Source organism: Amblyraja radiata, chromosome 10 (assembly GCF_010909765.2).
Source record: "Amblyraja radiata isolate CabotCenter1 chromosome 10, sAmbRad1.1.pri, whole genome shotgun sequence".
NCBI lineage: Eukaryota > Metazoa > Chordata > Chondrichthyes > Rajiformes > Rajidae > Amblyraja > Amblyraja radiata.
Genome location: NC_045965.1, coordinates 14948676 through 14973805, shown reverse-complemented (window position 1 = coordinate 14973805; position 25130 = coordinate 14948676). Strand labels below are relative to the sequence as shown.

General features: G+C 41.7%; 1 protein-coding gene across 1 annotated transcript in view; it reads left to right on the top strand.

The window, feature by feature from the left end:
- axdnd1 (axonemal dynein light chain domain containing 1) overlaps window positions 1–25130 on the top strand; it is a 91219-nt gene that overhangs the window by 49258 nt on the left and 16831 nt on the right. Inside the window, exons 16-23 of the mRNA XM_033028142.1 lie at window positions 2113–2185; window positions 3697–3931; window positions 6758–6965; window positions 9811–9904; window positions 12691–12881; window positions 15707–15803; window positions 16030–16173; window positions 21595–21699. Coding sequence (XP_032884033.1) covers window positions 2113–2185; window positions 3697–3931; window positions 6758–6965; window positions 9811–9904; window positions 12691–12881; window positions 15707–15803; window positions 16030–16173; window positions 21595–21699 — 1147 coding nt within the window. The remainder of the gene's footprint in view (window positions 1–2112; window positions 2186–3696; window positions 3932–6757; window positions 6966–9810; window positions 9905–12690; window positions 12882–15706; window positions 15804–16029; window positions 16174–21594; window positions 21700–25130) is intronic.

Sequence of the window (25130 nt, the reverse complement as noted above, 5' to 3'; positions counted from 1 at the left end):
CGGCTGAGCCCAAAAGTGCGGAGCAGCAGGGGCCCTCGCACTTGCCGATTGCTGGAGGGTCCTGCAAGGAGGGCAGCTGGGCATCGGGGTTAGCGGCAGCTTGCATGATCGAAGTCCGAATAAACGATTGGACTGACGGGGTCACCAATTTGACGAGTCGAGTCAAGCGAGTTTTAAACAGCCAAGATAACGAAGCTCCTTCGAACAGGGTGGAGCTTGAATGGATGCTTTACCAAAAGCCCATGAAAAAACTCCCGCGATCACTTGACCGCGCCAGCCAATAGCGTGGGCTGTGATTCCCCAGGCCACCACTAGGTGCCGCTGCAATGTCATCTGAGTAATAACGGTGAGGAGAGTATGGAAGTGTTATCCCTAAACATAAATTGTACAGAAATTATAGAAGAGTGAAAAGGAAAATGACTGTGCAAATGAACATTAGTGCAAAATACACAATTCGAAAAATGTGCAGCTATATATATTGAAAAACACCTTTGTGAGCGGTGAAGATGCTCAAATGACAACAATACAGGACTTCATTGGCTTGATATCTACCATTTTAGGTGCAAAATAGCACAGATTGTAGTGATCCTATGTTTTATCGGTAACGATTCTCAGTGCTTCATGAGATAACCTTTTACTAATGTTGTGGTGTCCCAAATAACCTGTCTGCTTGGAAGACAGAATAGATTGATAGAATTGGAGTGGCACAGAGTGAATGATTTGTGGCAGCTACTCAGTTATCTGGAATGCGCCTGGAGAAACTTCTTAACATGTACGGGAGATATTTGTTCCATGCCAATTGTGTAGAATCCTTGCCAAATGATGATTCCTGGATGGTTTGAAGGCATCCTGTCTGCCACAGTCAGCAGTGTACCTTGTATCTGCAGAAATCCATAGAGTGCACCAAATCCAAATGCTGTCTCAGTTTGGCTGGGGGCATCCATGATGTGACATGTATATCCATCGTGTATAGTCGTAAAAGTGACTATGATAAAGGTTCCATGAATAGAAAGGAACAACATTGCTACTCTCCAGTCCTTCAGGAACTCACCTGCAGCTAGAGAAGATACAAATATCTTCATTAAGATCCCTGCAATCTCCTCTCTTGCCTCTCTCAATATCCAGGGATAGATCCCATTACATACGTGATTTCTCAGAGCAATCTGATGTTTAACAACTTGGATTAGTCTGCACTTTGGACACTAACCTACCATGCCATAAAATAATTCTATATATTTTGTTTTACTTTTTAGTCTGTTATAACAGCATTTTTTTAAATTAACCAGATGAACTCCCATGAAGCACAAAAGCACTGAGCAAATATTTAAATGCTGTATTTATATAGAGATATATGTTAACATGAAAATCCTCAGCCATCAGTTTGTTTAAATTATTGGTTACCGATTTTACTGAACGATTTTGGATGTTCACATGTAATTTGATCTTGTCACAAATTATTTTAAAGCCTGCATTTTTCAAATATGAGTTGATCAGAGAAAGATGCCATGGTGGCTTTCATAGATAAAAGGAGTCCCAAACTAAGAACATTGTACAGGTACTTCAATTTAGTGTGTCACTTGTAAAGTGTTATTTTACTTGAGAAGCATGAATACTTTAATAATATATTTTATGTTATTGGTATTAAACGTTTCTGCTCATTGCTTGGGAGTTGCAGTCGGTCAAACTTATGCTGTCTTAATTTAAAATCAAGCAACAATCTATTGTGGCATATTATATAGTGAACATGTGAAGTGTTACAAGCATAATAGTTAGGAGCAGGTAGGCCATGTGGTCGCTTGTGCTTTTTCCACCATTCAAAAGGTGATGGTTTCAGATGCACTTTCCTGACTGATGCCCATAATACTCCCCCCCCCCCCCCCACCCCCCCACCCCCCACCCTCCCCCATAGACTCATGGGCACACTGTAAAACTAGTTGTGTATCTATATCAATAAGAGCTCTGTCTGTGGTAAAGTGAGAAGTGACTGAAAGAACACACGGTGGTGGATCTACTGCCAAATGGCTATGAGCAATATTTAGTTGTTGTGGCTTGTGAAAAGTCTATAGATTATTAAATACAACAAGATACTTCTAACATTTTATGTTGTTGTAGGAATCATAAAGGACTGAAAATTCCTGAAGAAATGCTGCACACACTAACAAAAGATCTAAAAGACTGGCATGAGGTGATAATTTTATTTTCTAATGTTTCATAAAATCATTATGTATTGAATGCATTTCGTAATCATAACCATAATCGTAATTTATTAGCCAAGTATATTTTGCAACATACGACAAATTTGATTTCATAGTCATACCAAAAAAGCAACAAGACACACTACATAAAATTTGACATAAACATCCACCATAGTGGCTCATTCCTCACTGTGATGGAAGGCAATAAAGTCTTACCCTCCTTTTCTCCCGTGGTCGGGTGAGTTGAACCATCCGCAGTTGGGGCGATCGAAGCTCCCGTAATCGGGGCGGTCGAAGCTCCTGCGGCTTGGAGCTCCTGAAGTCGGTCCATAACCAAGGGACTGTGAGCTCCACTATGTTAAAGTCCGCAGGCTCCCGTGGTTGGAGCCCCGAAATCGATCCCTGACAAGGGGATCGCAAGCTCCATGATGGTAAGTCCGCAGGCTCCCGCAGTTGGAGATCCCAAAGTCGGTCCCCAGCAAGATGCCGCCAACTCCACGATGTTGGGTTGCAGTGCGAACAGAGATATGACACGGAAAAAAGTTGCAACTCCGTCGAGGAAAGAAGTAAAAAAAGGTAGAAGTTTAATAAAATTAGAAAAGTCTACTTTCATACTGCTGGTTTGTAAGCTACCCAAGCGAAATATGAGGTGCTGTACCTCAAAATTGCTTGTGCCTCCTCTGTGGCATGGAGCCCCAGGACAAAAAGGTCAATATGGAACTGGGAAGGGGAGTTAAAATAGTTACCAATGAAGTAGGCCTTGACAAACCGAGCGCGAGTTCAGCGTAACCATTTGCCCAGTCTGCGCTTGGTCTTGCCGATGTACAGGAGGCCACATCGGGAACACCAGATGCAATAGATGAGGTTAGAGAAGGTGCCTGTGAACCTCTCTCTCACCTGGAAAGACTGTTGGGGTCCCTGGATAGAATCAAGGGAGGAAGTATAAGGGCAGGTATTGCATCTCCTGTCTTTGAAGGGAAAATGCCTGGGGTGGGTGTGGTTAGGGATGAGTGAACCAAGGAGTTGCGGAGGGAGTCTTCTTTGCAGAAGGTGGAAATGGGTGGAGATGGGAAAATGTGATTCGTGGTGGAATCACATTGGAGGTGACAAAAATGTCAGAGGACGATGTGTTGGATGCGAAGGCTGGTGGGGTGAAAGTCGAGGACGGCGAATTCTGTCCTGGTTATGTCGGGGGAGGGGGCTCGAGAGCAGAACTACGGGAACAGAGGAGATACCTGTGAGGAACTAATCTATGACAGGAGGTGGTAAACCACATTCACTAAAGAATTAGGACATTGTGGATTACAATTATTAGCACTGGCTCTATTAAGCGAATATTTTATAATTTATTTTTATGACAACTTTAATAAATGACCCATATTTGTAAACTTAAGTGTGGCGATTGTGTCCAATAACCTTATGTGAGAAACCCGCATGATCTTTATTTAAGAACTATCTGAATAAATCTTAATTCTCTAAAATAGATTTGTTTTTCCTTTAGATGGTTACTCAAGACTATGAGCGATTTGAAGGATCATTATTCTTAGCTAATAAAGAAGAACTATTTGGGATAGTCCAGTTGCAAAATGATTGGACAGAGCTCAGTCTGACTCTTTTTAATCGACATAAGTGGACCAGTGATGAAAAAATGGCTGAACAAATATTAATGGAAGAATTAAACAACTGTGTGAATGTACTTTCTCACCGGCATACAATCACGCTCTCAGGGGAAAATGGTATTTCTGAATTTGGTTCACATACATATTTTACTATTCGAAGACTAATATGGTTATGAAACTTTTTTACAGTTGAAATATGGAGGACTTGCCTCAGATTTCTTGTCTCAGCAGCTTGGTTAATCGCAGCCTAGACAACTATCAATGATTGGTCTATGCAAAAAAAAAAGCAGCCTTTCCGAAGGGTGTAGGCAAAACATCCAAAATGGGGATTTCAAGATCAGATAAATCCGTAGCAAGACTTGTACATGAGGTTCTTTGCATGTAACAATGGAATACATTGTAAGTTAAATCTGTCAGCAGCAGTCTGCTGTGAGAGCACAAGATAAGAAAATAGGAGCAAAAGATGTCTCCATTTCTCTATCTTACAAATATTTATCTATCTCCATCTAAAATGTATCTAATGATCTGGCCCCCACCACCTTGGGAGCCTGACTTCCAGTGATCCATTACTCCTGAGAGAACAAACTTCTATGTACTTTCTTTTGTACCCATGTCCCTTTGTTCCTGACTTTTCCATTTGCAGCAACCTCTCAACATCTCCCCTGTCAAGCTCCTTAGGAACCTATATATTTGAATAAGATCATTCTTCTAAACAAATACAAACCCAAACTGTCTAGCTTCTTTTGATGGGATAATCCTCTATTCTCAGGAATTAGCCTGCCGAATCTCTACTGGACTTCCTCCAATGCTACGATGTACAGACACTCCCCAACTTACATATGGGTTACATCCCATGGACTCTTGCATGTCAGATGTTACCTAATTGGGAAATGGAAGTGCTACTGCGTATGCGTAAATTTACTATTCGACATGGAGACCACGTGGGAGCTTTGTTGTGGAGACCCCATGGGAGCTCCAACATGGAGACCACGTGGGAGCTCCGATGCGGAGGCCACTTGGGAGCTCTGACATGGGGACTATGTGGTAGCATCCACAAGAACAGTTGACTGGCTTGTGGAAATGGACACATGCGACAACAGTAGCCCACTGCCACCGAGACAATCGAGACACACAACTTGGAAATAAAACAGTGGGCTTAAAGAATGGCTTACATACGTAAGTTGGGTATTGCCTGTACTTATTTAGGTTAGGGTACCAATATTCTGCACAATAATCTAGCAGTGGTCTCATAAACACCCAGTACAATATAACAAAACTTTACTATTTATAAACACCAGCCACTTCAAATAAAGGACAAAGTGTCCAAGAATATTGCTAATGTGATATTATTAATCCAGTTGGTGGTTGCAGAAGCGATACCTTGTATTATAAAGATCTGGCATGCAATGGATTTAAGCATTTAAAAAATTAAAACAGGAATAATTTGTTTGATCTGCTCCTGAACTATCACAAATGCATCATTGAATATTTTAGAGGAAAAGAAAGAAGGTATTTATTGTGCACTTGGACTGCCATACATAACCTTGAGGATACAAGCATGATTTAAAAACATCAAAAGATTGTACAATTGTTCATTCATAATGTTTATATTATTGCTCCATCTACAGTATAAATGTAAAAAGAAAGACCTTTAAACTGACAACCAGTTTATGCTTTCAGCACACCGCAAACCTCTTTACTTTCTCTGACATACATTTGAACTGTTGCTTTCACAAAATGTGGCAATTAATTTATATATAACAGGGTCCCACAAACATCAGTGAAATAATCACCTGATTATTTGTTTCAATTATGCTGCTTGCGGTACAGCTCAGTTTAGTTTAGAGATACAGCGCGGGCTCAGGCCCTTCAGCCCACCGAGTCCGCACCGACCAGCGATCCCCGCACATTAGATGCTGGTGCGATCACCCTTTCTTTGAATTGTGCCAGATGTTCTTTGACATCCATGGGAGATGACAGAAGGCATCTCTTCCAATTCACCTTGTCATTGTCAGCAGTTGTATAGGGCTCTGGTAAGACCACATCTGGAGTATTGCGTACAGTTTTGGTCTCTTAATTTGTGGAAGGACATCCTTGTGATTGAGGCAGTGCAGCGTAGGTTCACGAGATTGATCCCTGGGATGGCGGGACTGTCATATGAGGAAAGATTGAAAAGACTAGGCTTGTATTCACTGGAGTTTAGAAGGATGAGGGGGGGATCTTATAGAAACATATCAAATTATAAAAGGACTGGACAAGCTAGATACAGGAAAAATGTTCCCAATGTTGGGTGAGACCAGAACCAGGGGCCACAGTCTTAGAATAAAGGGGAAGCCATTTAAGACTGAGATGAGAAAAAACTTTTCACCCAGAGAGTTGTGAATTTGTGGAATTCCCTGCCACAGAGGGCAGTGGAGACCAAATCACTGGATGGATTTAAGAGAGAGTTAGATAGAGCTCTAGCGGCTAGTGGAATCAAGGGATATGGGGAGAAGGCAGGCACGGGTTATTGATTGGAGATGATCAGCCATGATCACAATGAATGGCGGTGCTGGTTCGAAGGGCTGAATGGGCCCCTCCTGCACCTATTTTCTATGTTTCTATGTTTGAAGTGTTTGGCGGTAGTAATTGCTGATATCTCTGACTTGGGGTTTCAACTCATGAGCTGGTGAGAATGCTACAACTGAGCTGATACTGATATCTGAATCTATTGTGGATTTTGATAGATTATAACATTAACAGTTTGAATAAGCCACAACAGAATAAAATGTCAGGCGATGCAGTGAATTGGAACATTGCTCTTCGTGCCTGAGATTTAGACTTTTTTTGCCAAGTCTCAAGCACAATGAGCTCCTACTCTATTTCAGTCTAGATCACAGTAGACAAAGAATTATTATTGATGGATGATTCTGCAGAGAATTTTATCTGTAGTCATTTTAACAGGCACTGCTTGGTATTTAATGAAGTTACAGGACCAGCTTGAATCCTGCAGAACTAAATTTGACTTTACCACTCTGGATGAAAAAGGAATGATAGAATTTAATTTGCTGAAGCTTTCTGAGGTTTTCCCGACTTTGATAAATCTAATGGAAGAGACAGTGAAATTAACATCAGACGAGGAGGCGGAAAAAATGAATCTCCCAGATATCAGGTATTATTCATTGTTAAAGTTTATTACTTGAACTACGGTCTTTGTCTTGAAAAATTACCTGGTTCCCCTTCCATGGGCACATCCTAACTCGCTGAGTATTTCCAGTATCCTCTGGTTTCATTTCAGATTTGTTGTTTTTATGCTTCTTTATCTACTTATTTATTTCAAGACCACTGATGAGCATTTGTCCCAGAAAAATGATCAGAAAGCGGTCCCAAATCGCTAATGGAAGACTTTAAATTCTAGCAAAAACAGAAGTTAACCTGGGCATCATAAACAATGAAAATCAACTGTAAACTGTTTTCAAACGCAGAATGCCAATTCCAAAATGCTTTCCAAAGAAATCCCAAACTATCATGCTGTCGAAATGAAATTTAATTTTAATTGAATTTAAAATTTAGTTTCAATCCACTTTCTCTCCTATGGGTGATCAATTGGACTCATCACACAGGAAGAGTGCTAGTCAAAGGGAAAATCAATTAAAGATTGATGTGACAACTAATGTCATGTCTTCAATCCCAGGCTTACTAAATATGTTTGGAAATTGGTTATTTATAATTGTTATATACATTTGAGATTACAGACATAATATAAATTATTAAACTTGCATTATCATTGACAAGGACTGAATATATGGCCAACAGTGACATGGTAGAAATTAGCTAGGACATTCAAAACAACCACAGTTTCAAGTATCTGTTTCAACACCCACTGTTCCACCCTTCCCATTTTTCCCATTTCGGCATAATCTGATTGCTTGATATGTTTTGCCACTGTAGATTGTTCTCACTTTAGATATATAGTCTTTAGGCAGATTCTTTAAAGCCTTAAGTGAACATAGAAATATATTTTAATTAGGATTACTGATCATTTAATTTCACACCATGCATGTGATAAAATGAATCAATGCTTACAGTTGCATTCAACTAAAAGGCTCATGTAACAGAATCAATTGTAAGGATTGTAATTTACAAGCAGAGGTTACAAGTCACAGAGGTCTGTTCTTTTTGTTTTATGTTGGAGACTGATATTTTGCAATAGTCATAAGGCTGCAGGAGAGGTAAATGTCTGCAAGAAGAACTACTCCATTGGTAAGCTGCAGCGTTATTACCTGTAAAAGTATTTTGGGAAGTGACTTCTGTGATCTTTAATTTAATTGGCAATATCTCCGATCATCTTGCATAACTGTTGACCTTTCATTAGGGAAGTTTTCTGAGCACTTACATTACGCTTGAACCCCTCTAACCTACTGACTTTCATAACTTTCTTCTCCAATGTCTTAAGTCCAGACTGAAGTTTGTGTTCCTGAAATCTACTATTGTGACCATCTTCTTGTCAACAGCTGCTCTTCTCTGAGAAAGGAATCTTTTTGAAAATAGGCAGACGTCTTGCTGGAGTAAGGGTAGAATCTTTACATTTCCAATGGCAAGGGAGAAAGCACTAAATAACGTATTTTATTTTGTTAGCTCTTTCCTAATTATTTTTTGAAAGCGTGCTGAGTAACTGAATGATGTTCCTATACTTCAGTTGTGCCTCATCCGTTTTACCTCATTGAAATGCATTTTGATCCTTTAATGAGTTGAACAGAGATTTTCAGTACCAGCAATGTGATGGGTCTGGATGAGTAGCCTCATTCCCCAGGACCTAACAAAACAAAGAATCAATACCCATTAACCTTCAGGACAACAGGTGGCATGCATTAAATTGATGTCTCCATAAAAACTAACAACTAGACAACAACTTTAATCGTGACCACAAAACATGTAAAAGCAATGTATGGCATTGTCTTTTTTTTTGAAATGTAGGTATTTAGAGTGCAGGTCAGTAAACTATGCACCCAGAGCTAGTTTTCTTTTGCCAGCAAAGGAGAAACAATAATTTAAGTACCTCCAATAAGTTCTTCATTTGTATTGTTTAAAATAAAACAAGTATTGGGAGCTTGAAATTGAAATCCAATTTGGGGTTTGCGTCCTAAAATCTAAATTAAATCTGATGCAATCTATACTTATTAACCAATTTAATATCTAACTGATGTTTAAGAAAGAACAGCAGATGCTGGAAAAATCGAAGGTAGACAAAAATCCATGGGTGAGGCAGCATCTATGTTTTGGGTCAAGACCCTTCTTCTAGCTGATAATAGGTTACAATCTTAGAAAAAATAATAATTGCCTTCTCAAGTTATTTCTAGTTCATCCCTCAAACTCCAGTCTGAGTTCCATTAGACTCCTTATCTTTTTATCTTCTTCTTCAGTGTGCCTGGGTCAGATAAGTCACAAGCTCTCTCTCTGTTTGTGTAAAACCCTCTTCCCGCCAATCCAATCTAAACTGATATCTTCTTTCACTTAGAACCAGTATATCTATCTGATTTAATTTGGTTCAAACGCATTCTTTCTTCTTTCACTTACTCCACTCTAATAACTTACACTGAACTCGTACCCAGTGCAGTGTCAGCTAAACTCGTCATCCAACCACCTCAGTTCAAGTTTTTACTTTCCTACGTGAATATACCCTACCTCCAAATTTCAGAAGAGAGCAGAGCCTCTGTCTTTTGTCCCTCTTTTACCCCTTGCTATCCATTTATTCCCAACTTTCTCCTTACTTGCTCAACCTTGCTCTGTGATGCGTGCATATATATTAATAGGGAAGATTCATAGTGGCACAGGAATTCCTGGGTATAATATGTAGTACAGAGAAGGGAGAAGTTAGCGTATATTGCTATTTCAGCAAATATGAGGAAATGTATTCTTTTGATAAAATAGTAACCAAGTTGTTATTTATTTTCCACTGTAAAACATATAGAATTTAACTAGAATTCTGGTTTTCTTCTTTAATTTTTTAATGTCAGAGAGCAGTTTACAGAAGTGAATCAGAAGATACAGAACTTTTTAATTGCACTATTTAAGATGATAAATTACAAGGACACCAAACTGGCACAGCAGGTAAGCCACTGGAGATACTCTCAAAGAGTGGTTGCAAGACAAGTGTCTACACGGGAGATGATGAATTTATTTGCAGAGCTATTGGGGAGTAGTTATGGTAACTGGATAGAGGGTTACCTTCCAGCCATAGTTCACTAATCATGGGGATTGTATTCTGGCTGCAAAATTCACCAAAAATAAAGAGAGGGCAGAATGCTTGTGATAAATGGATCAGCCATTTGGAGTATTGTCTGACCTGTCATTAAAACTGACAAATGTTGGCAATATAATAATGCAGAGATTCAGAAACAAGGAACTAGAAATGTCGGGTTACAAAAAAGTGACAAATAATAATAATAATAAATTTTATTTATGGGCGCCTTTCAAGAGTCTCAAGGACACCTTACAAAAATTGAGCATGTAGAGGAAAAACATGTAAGGGGAATGAAATAAATAGTAGAGACATGACTAGTACACAAAGTAAAGACAGAATTCAATACAAAACACAGTATGAGGCAATTAATGCACAGATGAAAAGGGACGGGGACGTGGGGCTAAGGATAGGCAGAGGTGAAGAGATGGGTCTTGAGGCGGGACTGGAAGATGGTGAGGGACACGGAATTGCGGATCAGTTGGGGGAGGGAGTTCCAGAGCCTGGGAGCTGCCCTGGAGAAGGCTCTGTCCCCAAAACTGCGGAGGTTGGACGTGGATGGAGAGGAGACTGGCTGATGTGGATCTGAGGGACCGTGAGGGTTGGTAGGGGGAGAGGAGGTCAGTGAGATATAGGGGGCCAGATGGTGGAGGGCTTTGTAGGTGAGGATCAGGATTTTGTAGGTGATCCGGTGGGAGATGGGAAGCCAGTGAAGTTGTTTGAGGACTGGAGTGATGTGATGCCAGGATTTGGTGTGGGTGATGAGTGGGTGATGAATGACAAAGTGCTGGAGTAACTCAACGGGTCAGGCAGCATCTCTGGAGAACATGGGTAAGTGACATTTCAGATTGGATCTGAAGAAGGGTCTCAATTCGAAACGTCACCTATTCATGTTCTGCAGAGATGCTGCCTGACCTGCTGAGTTACTCCAGCACTTTGTGTATTTTTTTTACAGTGGAGATTCACGCTGTGTTTTGTGAATTAAATGTATAATATGCTTCTTCAATAAAATGATAGCATTTTGAAAATGTTTTGTGCATATAAATAAGAATAAATTTCTACCTTGGCAAGTTTAATAATCCAGAAAATTTAGTTAAAGGAAGATAAAATTAAGAAGGAAGTATTAAATAGGGCAGAAAGCAAAGAAAAAAATTAAAAGAAAAGGTGAACATTCATTGCAATTCATAAAACTGGTTGGCACGCAACAAAACTTTTCACTTTATCTCGGTACATGTGACAATAAACTAAACTAAACTTATAAACCAAATTGCAGTACTGATGTCCTGTTGGTTTACCAAATGCCTCTCCCAGCTAGTTGTCAATCCCGCAGTGTAGAATTAGCTGCTGGTAGATCTTTGCTGATTTCAAACATTCTGAAAATCCTGTTTGATATTCCAGAGCACCAAAAAGTTACTTAAAGAGCAGATAGAATCAGACCAATCCTGTTGAAAACTAAAGCACTGATACCCGGATAGCAGATTAATAGTCGATTTATTTGCCTATGTTTTAACATTTTTGTTTCCAATGTGGTTTATTTTTAACTCTAATTTGCTTCATTTCAAATTTCTACAATTAGGTAAAAACTGCCAACATACACTATCATCTGATACTTGAAATTAGTTGTATTTCAACTTCGATGTAATTTCCTTCTACTATTTATTATAAATGCAACAATATGTTGTTCATTGAGGCATTAAATCCTCCTCTTAACCAGGTGTGAATTCTGTACAAATATACACAATCATGGAATTTGAACGTAAAATATTTCCTTGACCATACTCCTACATGTATAGAATTATCTAGTGCTGTTTCGGTTGCACTTTTAATTTGGTGCCATAATATAGACTATTGCCATGTCATGCACATCATGATGCAGTTTCCATGATTTTCATTCATGTTTGTGTGACCTACAGACATTCACGTGAGGAAGTGAATATAATTTGCAGTGGATCTGCCTGAGCATGGACGATGGTAGAGAGAACCAGCTAATGCATAACATTCAGCTCCACCCCACCCCACAATTGTGAACCCTAACATGCCACTTTGTAACATTCTTCTCCATCACCAAGCATCACTGCTCCCCTCTTGCTTCACCCTTTTCCTCCTACCATCCCTCTCTTTCTAATGTCTCCTCCTGATAGTGGAGTGAAGAGACATCTGGGTTTTAATGCATGAGTTGTGAAAAGGAACTCTCGTCTACAAGGCAATAATGTATGGCAGACCATCAATAGATATCTTCATTGCCCATTGTGTGGCACCTGTTCAATGCCATTTTCCTAACCAATTATATTCTATGCTACACCGTTTTCCAGCAACACAGATGATGTAATGTGGAATGCACAATGTATTTTCAAGGCCAAAGATTTAGTCAGAATTAGATTAGACAAAAGTTGGAATTAGATTTTTTTTTAGTCATATTATGGAATCTCTATTGCTTAGAAAATTGAGTTCCTACCATGTGCCTGTTGCACGGAAGCTCTGAATGGTTTGCTGTACAGTATTCAGATTTACATGACTTCTGCTTGTTTGTTATGTTAATATTTTCCATCAAGAAAGAGCATCGTAAAATTGCTAAATGTACAATGGGCAAGAAAGACAGCAAAACAGTTGATGAAAATTAAATATTTTGATTCCCTTTTATTTTACTGTCTCGCAGATTGCGCTCGTTCAAAGTGCAATGAGCCACTTGCTCGTAGATATATTGCTTTACGTAGTACATGACCAAGATTGTTGTGCCGAAAGAATATATTTCAAATACCTGAGTGGACCAAATACAGCTGATAAACTGGAGGAAAAAGCTCTGATGGTGGCCAGTCAACTGAATATATTGTCAACACAAATGTATAGGTAATAACAAAGTCAGCCCAATTTCCAGAATATTGGCGTTGAAAAATAATGAGGCAACATCGATATCACTTTTGGATGTATAGGTAGATATTTACTATTGTTTAATGTAATTTAATGGAAAAGATTGCAGGTGATCATATACTACTTTCTTGAGCTCAGTATTTTTCCACAAACATCAACAATCATCAAAGTACTTTTGAAGGCAACTTACTGTTGGAAACTCAGCAGCCAAGTTGCGCACAGTTAAGTTCCAGAAACAGCATTGACATAATAATCAGATTATTTAACGTGGTGAAGGGTAAATGTTAGCGATGTCACTGGGAAAACACTTTAAATAGCACCTAGGGATCTTTTCTATGTGTCATATCTGAAATCCTGCATCTCAGACAGTAGGGAGTTTCTTACTACTGCAAAGAAGTGCTATCATAAGATATTCAGCCCATCAAGTCTACTCCGCCATTCAATCACAATTGATCTATCTCTCCATCCTAACATTCTTCTGCCTTCTCCCCATAACCTCTGACACCCGTACTAATCAATAATCTATCTATCCCTGCCAAATATATCCATTGGCGGTTTCCACAGCCTTCTGTGGCAATGAATTCCGCAGATTCACTACCCTCTGACAAGAAATTCCTCCTCATCTCCTTCTTTAATTCTCAGGCTATGGCCTCTAGTCCTAGACTCTCCTACTGGTGGGAACATTCTCTCCACATCCACTCGATTCAAGCCTTTCACTATTATGTATGTTTCAATGAGGTCCCCCCTCATTCTTCTAAACTCCAGCGAGTATATGCCTAGTGCCATCAAACGCTCATCATATGTTAACCCACTCATTCCTGGAATCATTCTTGTAAACCTCCGATGGACCCTCTTCAGAGCCAGCACATCTTTCTTCAGATATGGTGCCCAAAATCACTCACAATATTCCAACTGCTGCCTGACCAGCGCCTTATAGAGCCTCAACATTACATCCCTGTTTTGTGTACGTAAGCCTTCTCAAAATAAATGCTAGCATATACTAAATGTGCACTGAAATCTCTGGCATGGGATACAATCAAAGTTAAATATATTGTTAATTAATTAAATTTGCATAAAACAAATCATCATCATCGTTGAAAACATTAACGGGCACGGTGTCTTACAATGCTATGTACAACAGTGATCGCAACTTCTACTGAAGTGTGGATGGCGTTGGCTCGCTAGGAGCTCATCCGCCCTTTAACAGGTTTTGTTTTTGGTCCTGCTGGGGATCTACTGCCCCCTCCTCACCTGACAAACCAGGTGGGGGAGACGGTTTAGTTGTCGACTATCCGACCATGGAGCAGGTAGCACGGGATTACATGGTACCCGTGGCGGGGGGGAACTCCTCCCGACCTGATTGAAAATGGTGTTCTAATTTTCCCCTTTCTCTCTCGTTCCTCTTCTTTCTCGCATTTTTTTTCTTCCTCTTTCTTTATCTTTTTCCTTTATTCTCTTTATTTTGTTATCTCTTTCCATTTCCCACTTCCTTTTCCCCTTTTCACATTCTCTCTCTCCTTCCCTCTCCCTCTCCCTGTCACACTCCCTCTCCCTGTCACACTCCCTCTCCCTCTCGCACTCCCTCTCCCTCTCCCTGTCACACTCCCTCTCCCTGTCACACTCCCTCTCCCTCTCCCTCTCCCGCTCCCTGTCACACTCCCTCTCCCTGTCACACTCCCTCTCCCTCTCCCTCTCCCTGTCACACTCCCTCTCCCTCTCCCTCTCACACTCCCTCTCCCTGTCACACTCCCTCTCCCTCTCCCTCTCCCTGTCACACTCCCTCTCCCTGTCACACTCCCTCTCCCTGTCACACTCCCTCTCCCTGTCACACTCCCTCTCCCTCTCCCTCTCCCTCTCCCTGTCACACTCCCTCTCCCTCTCCCGCTCCCTGTCGCACTCCCTCTCCCTGTTGCACTCCCTCTCCCTGTCACACTCCCTCTCCCTCTCGCACTCCCTCTCCCTCTCCCTCTCGCACTCCCTGTCACACTCCCTCTCCCTGTCACACTCCCTCTCCCTGTCACACTCCCTCTCCCTGTCACACTCCCTCTCCCTGTCGCACTCCCTCTCCCGCTCCCTCTCGCACTCCCTCTCGCAATCCCCTTCTCCCTGTTACACTCCCTCTCCCTGTCACACTCCCTCTCCCTGTCACACTCCCGCTCCCTCTCGCACTCCCTCTCCCTCTCGCACTCCCTCTCGCTCTCCCTCTCGCTCTCCCTCTCGCTCTCCCTCTCGCTCTCCCTCTCGCTCTCCCTCTCCCTCTAGCACTCCCTCTAGCACTCCCTCTAGCACTCCCTCTCGCACTCTTTCTCTCTCTCTTTCTCTCTCTCTCTCTCTCTCTCTCTCACACACACTTCCTCTTTCTCTCACATTCATGTTTCCTCTCTGTTACAAACAAGAACCTACTCCACATTTCAATGAGATCAAGGCAGATATTATTGGGTTGGTTTATTATTTGATCTTAGTCTCCACTTTACAGTACAATCCCCCCCAAAAACTTGACTTCCCTATGGACCTCAATCTTAGCTTTGAATATATTAATTGATTCATAGCATTCCAGGGTAGAGAATTGTAAAGACTGAGAAAATAAATTCCTTCTTATCTCCATCTTAAACAAGTGATCCTTTAATTTTGAAATGCAAAACTATTGAAACAAATTGCAAAAACAGCTTCGTTGACAAAGAATTGAAACTGATTGAAACTGGTATCTTTTTGACCTATTTGGTGCAGTGTTTAAATATGTTTGTTCTCTTATCTTTTCTTTATGCCTTATACCCTTTCTGTACCTGTTATGTTTATTCTTCTAGTTGGTGCAGAGACATAGTTGACGAAATGGTAAAGCAAATGGAAGCCAACCGCACAGAAAATCCAGATCATGAAATAAAGGAGCTTGAAAATCTCAAGGTAATATTCCCGATTGACAACAATGAGTTAAACATCAGATAGCATACTTAATAGGGAGCAGTTAATGGCATCTGCATTATTCTTTTGCATTTAAAAAATCTTAGTAATCTTACTGTCATTTCCCCCTCAGTAGTTGAAAAGGTGCTTTATCTTTAGGAGAGTCTTCTCACAATTATTGAATCATGTTGCTACATGACGACCTTGCAATCTTTTTTTTCCCCGCAAGATGGAGTCGTCTGAGTGGATAAACGTTTGTGAGACTTTGCTTTCAGGAATTCAAGGATACTCAGTCCAGTTGTTAACATCCACAGATGAAGAGGAACAATCACACATCAATAGGACCCGGGATCTATGCGCTGCCTGCTTGCGGGTAAGAATGCGTGTAGGAGATATTTCCAACATATTAACCATGCTTTCCTTTGGCCCAATGTCTGGTTCTGGTGACTGTGCTAATGTGATGAGTTAGTTCCTTGATTGAGTTTTGTCATCTGATCTGGAGTCTGTCTTTAATAATTAAGGACTAATGAATATCAGCAACTTATTTCACCCTGACAGTGAGTGAGCTCAACAAGTGCTGAAAGTATGCGTTGTCTACACAAGCATCATTCCAATTAGAAACTCAGATTTTGTTCTAAAGTCATTATTCTTTTGCTCTTCTGGTTTTGTGCTTGTCTATTGCAATACTACAAAAATAACAGAGGGATTACAGCAGTATCATGCGTTTTTGAGCAGGCTTGGGAGTTTAAGTGGCCTATTCCTGCTCCTAATTTATAAGTTAAGGGCTGTCCCACTGCAGCGACCTAATCTGCGAGTTTAGAAGAGTTTGCCCTCGACTCAAACTTGCAGCATGGTCGACACGTGGTCCTAGGAGGTCCTATGAGGTCACTGGGACTCTCCTTCATCCTCAAGGGAAGTTCCCGCATACTCGCGGCCTCAGCTAGATCGCGGAAAAAATTTCAGCATGGTCGGCATGGTTCTTTTTAACTCGTAGTGCACTCCTTCCCCCCCTTTCTCCCCCTATAACCATATAACAATTACAGCACGGAAACAGGCCATCTCGACCCTTCTAGTCCGTGCCGAACACATAATCTCCCCTAGTCCCATATACCTGCGCTCAGACCATAACCCTCCATTCCTTTCCCATCCATATAACTATCCAATTTATTTTTAAATGATAAAAACGAACCTGCCTCCACCACCTTCACTGGAAGCTCATTCCACACAGCTACCACTCTCTGAGTAAAGAAGTTCCCCCTCATGTTACCCCTAAACTTCAGTCCCTTAATTCTCAAGTCATGTCCCCTTGTTTGAAACTTCCCTACTCTCAGTGGGGAAAGCTTTTCCACGTCAACTCTGTCTATCCCTCTCATCATTTTAAAAACCTCTATCAAATCCCCCCTTAACCTTCTGCGCTCCAAAGAATAAAGCCCTAACTTGTTCAACCTTTCTCTGTAACTTAGTTGCTGAAACCCAGGCAACATTCTAGTAAATCTCCTCTGTACTCTCTCTATTTTGTTGACATCCTTCCTATAATTAGGCGACCAAAATTGTACACAATACTCCAGAATTGGCCTCACCAATGCCTTGTACAATTTTAACATTACATCCCAACTTCTATACTCAATGCTCTGATTTATAAAGGCCAGCACACCAAAAGCTTTCTTTGCCACCCTATCTACATGAGATTCCACTTTCAGGGAACTGTGCACAGTTATTCCCAGATCCCTCTGTTCACCTACATTCTTCAATTCCCTACCATTTACCATGTACGTCCTATTTTGATTTGTCCTGCCAAGATGTAGCACCTCACACTTATCAGCATTAAACTCCATCTGCCATCTTTCAGCCCACTCTTCCAACTGGCATAAATCTCTCTGTAGACTTTGAAACTCTACTTCATTACCCGCAACCCCACCTATCTTAGTATCATCTGCATACTTACTAATCCTTTCTCCTCCCCTTCTCTCCCCTTCTCTCCACTTCCCCCCCCTTCTCCCCCCCCCCCCCCCCCTCTCCGCGCTCTCTAAAGGACTTAGCATACACTGTGCAGCCGTCTTTTACCTTCCTCTTCATCGTGGGTGTGAATTTGAGACAGCACTCCCCCGCTTTCCCTGGCCCCCGCCTTTGCGATGTGTTTGTGTGTGCAGTCGGTCGATCCAGCTCGTGGTGTCATCGCTGACTTTCGATCCAGCTCGAGGTTTTTCAGGAGAGTGCCCTTGAGCTTGAAAGTCGAAGACACTCTTCTGAACTCGCGGATTAGGTCACTGCAGTGGGACAGCCCCTATGGTGTACATTTTTTGCAAAATTGGTATTATTGTAAGTCCATCATTGTAAGACATTTTTTTTAAAGTGCTGTTAACACAATGGTTCTGGTATTCCAAACAATTTGGTAGGGTGTTTGAAGGAACAACATTATATTTCAAATCATCACAGTGTGTAATTGTGAAGGGAAGCTGCAAGTTTCTTCCCGAATCAAGGAATATGGGGAGAAATCAGTCATGATCATATTGAATGGCAGTGCTGCCTCGAAAGGCCGAATGGCCTACTCCACCTAGTTTTTATGTTTCTATGTTTCTATGTAAAGGTTCTTTCTCCCTTCTACTTGTACTTGTTGTCTTGTCTTCTTGAATGTAGAGCTCATAGAGTTTGGGAGCTACAACTGCAATGCATTTTGTAAATGCTACCCATTGCTTCTACACTACATACTGTGGTGGTAGAGAGAATGATCATTTGTGGTTCTGAATGAGGCTGCAGTGAAGTGAGATGCTTTGTCCCAGATCATTTCAAGCTTCATGGATGTTGTTGGCGTTCACTCACTTGTACCTCGCGGATAATGAAAAAGTCTTTGTGATGTAAAGACATGCATCGCCCAGCACAGTATAGATGGCCTCTGCACATCCATGACACTCTGTGACATCTGCACCCATGATGGGGCTCTCTAGGACATCAAAGATGAGTTCCTTCTTCAGCAAAAATGGATTATCCCCAGCTGTTGCCCTCACCCATGTTTCCCCTGCTCCCCGGAGTTCTGCTCTCACTCTGCCTCCCCCAGACAAGGATATAACATATTAATTAGACCAGACAACAGTACAGCCTGTGAGCTAATCTCCTATGCCTGCACGCGATCCAACACCCCCCCCCCCTCACCCCCACTACCCCATTCCCTGCATAGCCAATCTAAAAGCTTCTTAATTGCCATTTTATAAATTTAAATTAATGTGATGCACAAACGTTTACCATATAACCATATAACAATTATAGCACGGAAACAGACCATCTTGGCCCTTCTAGTCCGCGCCGAACACTTACTCTCACCTAGTCCCATCTACCTGCACTCCATGACATAACCCTCCATTCTTTTCCCGTCCATATGCCTATCCAATTTATTTTTAAATGATAAAATCGAACCTGCCTCCACCGCTTCCACTGGAAGCTCATTCCACACAGCTACCACTCTCTGAGTAAAGAAATTCCCCCTCATGTTACCCCTAAACTTTTGTCACTTAATTCTCAAATCGTGTCCTCTTGTTTGAATCTTCCCTACTCTCAATGGAAAAAGCTTATCCACGTCAACTCTATCTATCCCTCTCATAATTTTAAAGACCTCTATCAAGTCCCCCCTTAACCCTCTGCCCTCCAAAGAATAAAGACCTAACTTGTTCAACCTTTCTCTGTAACGTAGGTGCTGAAACCCAGGCAACATTCTAGTAAATCTCCTCTGTACTTTCTCTATTTTGTTGACATCTTTCCTATAATTTGGCGACCAAAATTGTACACCATACTCCAGAATTGGCATCACCAATGCCTTGTACAATTTTACCATTACATCCCAACTTCTATACTCAATGCTCTGATTTATAAAGGCCATCACACCAAAAGCTTTCTTTACCACCCTATTTACATGAGATTCCACCTTCAGGGAACTATGCACAGTTATTCCTAGATCCCTCTGTTCAACTGCATTCCTCAATTCGCTACCATTTACCATGTACGTCTTATTTTGATTTATCCTGCCAAGATGTAGCACCTCACATTTATCAGCATTAAACTCCATCTGCCATCTTTCAGCCCACTCTTCCAAATGTCCTAAATCTCAATGTAGACTTTGAAAATCTACTTAATTATCCACAACACCACCTATCTTAGTGTCATCTGCATACTTACTAATCCAATTTACCACACCATCATCCAGATCATTGATGTATATGACAAACAACAGTGGACCCAACACAGATCCCTGAGGCACTCCACTAGTCACCGGTCTCCAACCTGACAAACAGTTATCCACCATTACTCTCTGGTATCTCCCATTCAGCCACTGTTGAATTCTTGCTACTCCACTATTAATACCCAACAATTGAACCTTCTTAACCAACCTTCCATGTGGAACCTTGTCAAAGGCCTTACTGAAGTCCATATAGACAACATCCACTGCTTTACCCTCATTAATTTCCCGAGTAACCTCTTCAAAAAATTCAATAAGATTAGTCAAACATGACCTTCCAGTCACAAATCCATGTTGACTGTTCCTAATCAGACCCTGTTTATCCAGATGATTATGTATATTATCTCTAAGTATCCTTTCCATTAATTTGCCCACCACTGACGTCAAACTAACAGGTCTATAATTGCTAGGTTTACTCTTAGAACCCTTTTTAAACAATGGAACAACATGCACAGTACGCCAATCCTCTGGCACCATTCCCGTTTCAAATGACATTTGAAATATTTCTGTCATAGCCCCTGCTATTTCTACACTAACTTCCCTCAATGTCCTAGGGAATATCCTGTCAGGACCTGGAGACTTATCCACTTTTATATTTTTCAAAAGTGTCAGTACTTCCTCTTCTTTGATCCTCTTTGAGTAGCTAGTTTCCATAGCTACTCTACTTGTTTCCCTTACCTCACATAATTCAATATCCTTCTCCTTGGTGAATACCGAAGAAAATAAATTGTTCAATATCTCCCCCATCTCTTTTGTTCTGCAGATAGCTGTCCACTCTGACTCTCTAATGGACCAATTTTATCCCTCGTTATCCTTTTGCTATTAATATAGCTGTAGAAACCCTTTGGATTTACTTTAACCTTACAAACCTCATATCTTCTTTTAGCTTTTCTAATTTCTTTCTTAAGATTCTTTTTACATTCTTAATACTCCTCAAGCACCTCATTCACTCCTTACTGCCTATAATTATTGTAGATCTCTCTCTTTTTCCGACCCAAGTGTCCAATTTCCCTTGTAGAAAAAAACGCGTCTCCCTTACTCCCTTACGTAGAAAAAAAGAGTCAAAGTGCGCTAAATTACACCCACAAGATTGTTATTTAAAGCAGATTTGCTTTATAACTGGCAGTTCTTCTGAAGTTCAGTGCTTCTAGTATCGTAGAATTAGTTCCATGAGCTGAGAATATTCACAAAAAGCCAGGCTCTGGGTTAAATTTGCAATATTTTGATTCTGAAGTGAAAAGTTTTAGATGTAAAGTGTTTCATGAGTGCAAGAATGCAAATGCAAGAATGCAAATGTTTTCATTTCATTGCTAACTTGAGCAAGGAAATGTTGACGTCAATACATTCATCATGTGAATCAAAGGAGAAATTACTATTATACATCTGCCATAAGAGAATGTCTTCTTTCATGTGTGAGCTGTCATGTTAGATCTTGTATGCATTGCAAATCTGTGAGGAAAGCTATGTATTGATATTTTCTCCATAGTTTATTGAAAAATAATAAAATTGCAATAAAATGGGTATGTTGTTATTATTAATTCTCTTCATACATTCTTCATATTGCAGCACTCGTCCACCAATATTCTTGAGATGTCTGTCTCTGATCTATACCTGATGCTGCAAGGGAAATCAGAAATTTTCGAAGAGCCCATCACCATTGCAGCTTTCCTGGTAAAGTCAGACAATATGTTCTTTAATAGAAGAATGAATGTTTTCTTCAGTATAAAAGTTAAATCAGTAAACAACTGTACATTTTTAATTTAAGGTAATAATAATGCAATTGAGCAAAATTGCAATTACTGCTAAAGTAATGCAATTTAATAGTAACTAGACCATGTGGGATCCATTGGGCCCCATTCCCCCAAAGCAATAATCCACCACTCACCCGTTCCCCCAACGCAATATTCCACCACTCACACATAGTTCAGACGGGAGGCCTGGTCCCCAACGCAACCCATTCCCCAATGTAAGATTCCACCACTCCCCTGCCTCCCCCAGCACTGCACTTAAAAAAAAATCCAATTGCACTTTCCCTGTCTCCCCCAACACTTCCAATTCTAATTCCACTTCCCCTGGCCACACCCCCTCCTGTTCAATCACTTGCTGCCAGGATCATGACTAAGTGTTCTATGATGGCAACATTTGTTGCAAATGTCAGGTGGAGGACTGTGAGATCCCATTGTGACATCATAACTGTAACTGCCAGCACTGAAGTGTTGAAGTGAGTATCAAAGTGGATTTAGTAAACTTAAAAATCTGACGTCTTGTGAAATATAACATCAATCTGAACAAAACTTGATACAAAAAAACCACAGGTCAATGGTGAGTAATGTGAGTAAGGTGGTGCAAATTGGAGTAAGGTGGTGAGTAAGGTTTGCGCTATTGTGTACCGTTGTGTCTGCTCCCCCAATGCACCCGTCCCCTACCCGTAGCCCCCACGGGAGGCGTAGTCCTCCAACTCAACCCATTGCTGAAGGTAAGATTCGGGCACTCCTCAGCAAAGATCATAACTTGTGAGCCTCCCCCAGCAGTGGAGTTGAAAAAAAGAACCCAATCCCCAATTGCAATACCAATTGACCCTCCCCTCCCCTCCTGCCATGAGCTATGATGGCAACATTGTTGCAAATGTCAGGAGCACTTGCTGTGAGATGCCATTGAGCTGAAAAGTTCAGAGTGTTCCTGCCAGTGATCCTGTCTTGCAACTTCATATCAAAGTGTGTTGGAAGCTGTGAGGAATTATTTTAAAGTAAAATTCAAAGTGTTTTTAAACATTTTCAGTATTGTCGAGAAATAAAGCCTGAAATTTTCAGATAAGTAGTATTTGGACTCCACGGGAAAAATCTCTACTGGAATATGTAAAAATTTACCATTACCGCATCGTTTTTTCGCGAAGATGTGATTACACACGAACAAACACACACACACACACACACACACACACACACACACACACACACACACACACACACACACACACACACACACACACACACACACATACACACACACACACACACACACACACACACACACACACACACACACACACACACACACACACACACACACACACGAACAAACACATCCATATCCAAGACCAGACTTTTAATAGTTATATGATAGATTGATATAATAGATGTAGATTAACCCTGATTAATCCATGCCATTTATAATCTCCACTACACATATGTGCATGCCACCCGTTACATGGTAATTTGGTACTACACAGCTTTACACTAGCAAGGTCAGCCTGCTCTCACACAAGCCACGCCAAGCTGGATGAGAATGGCTGGCAGTTTAAATGTTCCTGTTTGCTTATGGAATAAAGATTGATCTTTCACTATGTGTATTGATGTGGATCATTCATCAACATGGTGTCAGGAGTGGGATGCGAACCCACGCCTTCAAAGGAGACTGCCATCAAACGACCACACCAATGAGGCGGATGGTGGAAGAGGTCGCAGCCAACCTGGGAAAAGCCACAGTCTTCTCTGTCCTAGATGCAAACAACTCATTTTGGCAAATACCGCTAGACCATGCATCCTCCATGTTAACCACATTCGCGATGCCCTTCGGACGCTACCGATTCTCACGAATACCGTTTGGCATCAATTCAGCCAGTGAAGTTTTCCAACGTACTATGGAACAACTCTTTACTGGCTACCCATGTTACGTAATCATGGACCACATCTTGTTCGCCGGGCGCAACGCACAAGAACAAGACTCAAACCTGAAGCAGGTCCTGGATCATGCCATAGAGGTAAATCTCAAACTCAACCCTCTCAAGTCCAGGTTTCGGGTCGACGAAGTGACTTATGTGGGCCACGTGTTCACCAACAACGGACTCAGGTTAGACCCGTCAAAAACCATTGCCATCAACGAAATGCCAGCACCAACGGATGTGACAGCTCTACAACGATTTCTAGGCATGGTAAACTACCTGGGAAAATTAATCCCAAATTTCAGCGAGCTGTCAGCCCCACTGCGACAACTGACCCACAAGGATACACACTGGTCCTGGCACCAACACCAGCAGAGCGCATTTGAAATCCTTAAACAACTAATGTCTTGTACTCTAACCCTAACATACTGTGATGTCAAGTTACCCGTCGCTCTCACCTGTGATGCCTCCCAGTATGGACTGGGCGCTGCTTGCCCTACAAGACTACGGGAAGGGTCCCAGACCAGTTGCCCATACCTCCTCACCATGACCGACACTGAACAGCGCTACGCTCATATCGAGAAGGAGCTACTCGCAGTAGCTTTTACCTGCAAGAAATTCAAGGACTTTATCTTTGGCAACCCGATCACGGTTGAAACCGATCACCAGCCTCTAGTCAGTATCCTCAGTAAACCGATCCAAATGGAACCAACGCGTTTACGACGTATGATGATGGAACTATAGAGATATGACATCAGACCCTGGGCGGAAATCCTGGGGGGGGGACGGGGGGGATGCGTCCTCCCATTCTTTGAGAGGTGGGGGACAATCCTCCCCGCCCATATTTTGTAATCTGGACTTTATCAGACACTTTCTAAGGGCTGAATCGGCACATTCGCATGGACTTTCAGTGCCCTGGCGCGGCTTAAAACCAAACTGCTGCATCGAGGCAATTGAGGCTCCCGATGTTGAAGCCCCCGCCGGCCGATGAAAGCCCCCGTGAACGGGACGATTCAAGCCCCACGATTCGGGGCGGACGAAGCTGCTGTTGCTGGAGTTCGGAGTCGGTCACCAACCAGGTCAGCTCCCGATGTTACCGTCCACAGGGCCCACGGCCGAAGCCTCGTGTGTGTGTGTGTGTGTGTGTGTGCGCCAAGAAATTGTGACCCCCCCATTTTTTGATAACGATTTCCGTGCCTGCATCAGACTAACCTACAAACGCAGTAAGGATATGAACGTAGCTGACACTCTCTCACGGGCACCTCGCCCAACCTGCGAAAAACACCGGTCAGATGGTGAGCATGAGGGGTACACAGTTATGATGGTCTCCTGCCTTCCATCCGCGGGCTTATGGCACAAACAGTTGCAGACAAAATGTTACAATCGCTGGCCACTGTCAAATAGCACCAACTGCAGCAGGCTGTCCGCCCATTCTACCCTG